General features: G+C 45.9%; 1 protein-coding gene across 1 annotated transcript; it reads left to right on the top strand.

The window, feature by feature from the left end:
• Nucleotides 1–1279: 1279 nt before the first annotated feature.
• Nucleotides 1280–1969, top strand: LOC121865869 (proline-rich receptor-like protein kinase PERK1). The gene has a single exon (XM_042365418.1). It carries the CDS (start codon nucleotides 1280–1282, stop codon nucleotides 1967–1969), a length of 690 nt encoding a protein of 229 aa, XP_042221352.1.
• The last annotated feature ends 1987 nt before the right edge of the window (nucleotides 1970–3956 follow it).

The following is a 3956-nucleotide window of genomic DNA, read 5'->3' as shown; positions in this document are numbered from 1 at the left end:
CCCCATCCAAGTTTAAAATATTAGTCCCCAATTTTGTTTTTACCAAGAAAGGCTACTGCTACACATATGAAGATGTTTGACTAGACCACCTGTACAAAGTTGACACAACAATAACTTCTGCCACCCTGGCGGACAGTTCCTCGATCACAATACCGACGTATCCACTCCAAAAATTAATTATACAAAGCATTTATCTCCAACACACTGCCAAATTGAGAGCTCTTGAACACATACACACTCTACAGACTGATGATAATATCACACAGACCATCTACACTGATGGATCCTTCAACACCGCCTGTGGGAGGGCTGAAGTGCTATTTTTGTGACTCAACCTGACGGTAATATAATTGAAAGGAGTTAGAATCAACAACTGGGCATCCACTCTACAAACTGAATTAGTTGCCATACTCACAGCTATTAAATTCATTGAAACCACTGTTACTGACATCCTCATCATCACTGACTCTCTATCTCACTACTTGCCCTTAGCACCCCTCGACTCAGGTTGTCACGATCTTGTCCTCTGAAGCCAGACACAAATATGCGTGCCTTGCTGACCGGGATGTAGGGTCAAACTGTTGTGATCCTCTCACATAGGCCTCAAAACGATAGAGTTGATGCCCTCGCCAAACTCGTCTAACAAAGGAACACCGTTGAATGCAATTTGGTCTGTCAAGAGCATAAAACTGTAATTAGGAAAGAACTTATTGAGAGCTTGACGCTGAAGAACAAGCGCAAACAGGCACCAGTCCGATCCATAGGTTACCATGATGAGATGTATCAATGAAACATGTATATGGAGCAAAATAACAAGATCACTAGATTACAAGATGTTGTAACTGCCAGATTAAGGTTAGGATATAAGTACCCTTTGATATGTTCTCAGCCAGATGTAAACAAAACTAAAAGTAAGTGTACATATATGGCTACACACACTTGAGTACTACGTCCTCGACTGTGAAGATAGAACCTTTTAGGCATAAAGCCACTGTGTGTGAAATGGCACAACACTTCATCTCTAATGGCAAGATAGCCGACATAAAATTGTATCCACTTTTTTCCATAGTAACAATATCAATTCTCATGACAGAACCAAATACGCAATGCTTGAATACCTCCCACGCAAATGTGAACAAGAAGTGAGAGCCAGACATACCGCCTCACACGCCTGTACTCACGCATTTGTGAATAAGTTCCTCGTATAGAACCAAACAAAAACGCAAATGAAAACACGTAACAAATTCAGCGCTATAATATCCTGACAACAAGAATAATTATGACCCTTGTAAATACCCACGAACCTTTGCGCTACCGCTCACAGGATGAGTGGGGTGCATTAAAAGCGCGTAAGCGGCAAAATCCGCAATCAACCAGCCAACCAAACTCCCTCCACGACCCTCCAGCCCAAACCCCCTCCACGACCCCCAACCAACCAAACCCCCCACGACCCTCAGCCAACCAAAACTCCCTCCACGACCCTCCAGCCAACCACTCCCTCCACGACCCTCCAGCCAACCAAACTCCACGACCCTACCAGCCAAACACACCTCACGACCCTCCAGCCAGCAAACTCCCTCACGACCTCCAGCCAACCAAACCTCCCTCCGGCCCCCAACTAGCCAAACTCCCTCCCGACCTCCCAGCCAACCAGACTCCCTCAGCCCTCCTTAGCCAACTCCTCCGACCCTCCAATAGCCAGACTCCTCGGCCCTCCAATAGCCAAACTCCTTCCACGGCCCCTCCAGCCCAGCCACTCCTCCCGACCCCCAGCCCGCCAACTCCCTCGACCCTCCAGCCCAACCCAAACTCCCTCGACCCTCCAACAGCCAAACTCCCTCCACGACCCTCCAGCCAACCAAACTCCCTCCGACCCCCAGCCAGCCAAACTCCCTCCACGACCTCCAACCAGCCCGGCTCCCTCACGACCTCCAGCCAGCCCAAACTCCCTCCACGACCCCTCCAATAGCAAACTCCCTCCCGGCCCTCCAGCCAGCCAGACTCCCACGACCCTCCAGCCACCAAACTCCCTCCCGACCCTCCAGCCAGCCAGACTCCCCTCGACCCTCCAGCCAGCAGAGACTCCCTCCGACCCTCCAACCAGCCAAACTCCTCCACGACCCTCCAACAACCAGACTCCCTCCACAACCCCCCAGCACATCCTTCCCTCCCCACAACCCTCCAGTACACAACACTTCCCATCTGCCAACCTTCCCCCAGCCAAACTCCCCTCCGACCTCGCCAGACTCCACGACCCTCCAGCCAGCCAGACTCCCCTCCCGACCCTCCAAGCCAAACTCCTCCGACCCTCCAGCCAGCCAGACTCCCTCCACGACCCTCCAACCCAGCCAAACTCCTCCGACCCTCCAACCAAGACTCCCTCCACGACCTCCAACCAACCAAACTCCCTCCACGACCCTCCAGCCAGCAGACTCCCCTCCACAACCCCCTACACGCACTTCCCTCTACAACCCGTCCAGTATACAACCTTCCCTCCGATCCACTCACTAATCAACCTGTCATGTCAAGTCTTGACATATCATGACAAGTCATGAAACATATGTCATGACATATCATGTCAAAGACTGACATGGCATCTCATATATTGTCACATGACCTGACATGTCATGTCATGACATTGTCATGTTAGTCATGTCATGTCATGACATGGCATTTCATAATGTCATGACATGATATGACATGATATGACATGAAATGTCACTTCATGATATGAAATAGCATGACCGATATGTGTCATGTCATGTCAAGTCTTGGTATGTCGTGACGTAATCATGTCATAACATTTCATGTTATGACATGTGTTTCATGTCATGACATGACATGGTAAGACATGACATGGCATCATGATTTGTCATATGACTGACATGTCATCATGCGACATATCATGTTATGTTATATCTTGTCATGTCATGACATGGCATTTCATAACTGTCATGACATGGATGACGAATGTCAAGTCATGACAAGTTATATCATGACATGTAATGACGCCAAAATGGCATGACATGATGTCATGTCATATCAAGTCTTGGCATAATCGTGACATGTCATGTCATAACATTCATGTTATAACATGTGTTTCCATGTCATGACATGACATGGTAAGACATGACAGCATCTCGATTTGTCCATGACACGTATGTCATGTCCGACATGTCATGTTATGTTATATCATGTCATGTCATGACATGGCATTTCATAACTTGTCATGACATGATATGACCGTATGACATAAATGTCATGTCATGACATGAAATAGCATGACATGACATACATGTCATGACATGAAATAGCATGACATGATATGTCATGTCATGTCAAGTCAATAGCATGTCGAGACAGTCATGTCATAAAATTTCATGTTATGCCATGCTTACATGTCATGACATGACATGTTAAGACATGACATGGCATCTCATGATTTGTCATATGACCTGACATGTCATGTCATGACATGTCATGTTATATTATGTCATGTCATGACATGGCATTTCATAACTTGTCATGACGACAATAAATATCGATATGACATATATATCATGACATGTAATGACATGAATTAGCATGACATGATATGTCATGTCATGTCAAATCTTGGCATGTCGCGACATATGTTTATGTGTGACATGACATAATAGAACATGACGTCAAGACATGGCTTGTTATGTAATGGCATGACGTGACATGTCATGACGTCATATCATGTTCTGTCATGTCCAGTCATGTTCTGAAATGTCAAATCATGTCACATCATGTCATGAAATGTCATGACATGTCATGTAATATGAAGTAACATAACATTACCATGTGCTGACATGTCATTTATATCACGTCATTACATGACATGACTTGACATTTAAGAACATGATATGTCATGGTATGACATGACTTGTGCTAGAACATGATATGACCTGACATTTTTTACATAGTGTAAC

Source organism: Homarus americanus, unplaced genomic scaffold (genome assembly GCF_018991925.1).
Source record: "Homarus americanus isolate GMGI-L3 unplaced genomic scaffold, GMGI_Hamer_2.0 scaffold11283, whole genome shotgun sequence".
Taxonomy (NCBI): domain Eukaryota; kingdom Metazoa; phylum Arthropoda; class Malacostraca; order Decapoda; family Nephropidae; genus Homarus; species Homarus americanus.
Note: the sequence above shows the minus strand (reverse complement) of the source record. Positions and strands in the feature narration are given on the sequence as shown.

Bases quoted from the DNA above. Each gene is read 5' to 3' on its own strand.
- LOC121865869 (XM_042365418.1), top strand. From the start codon at position 1,280: ATGACCCTTGTAAATACCCACGAACCTTTGCGCTACCGCTCACAGGAT.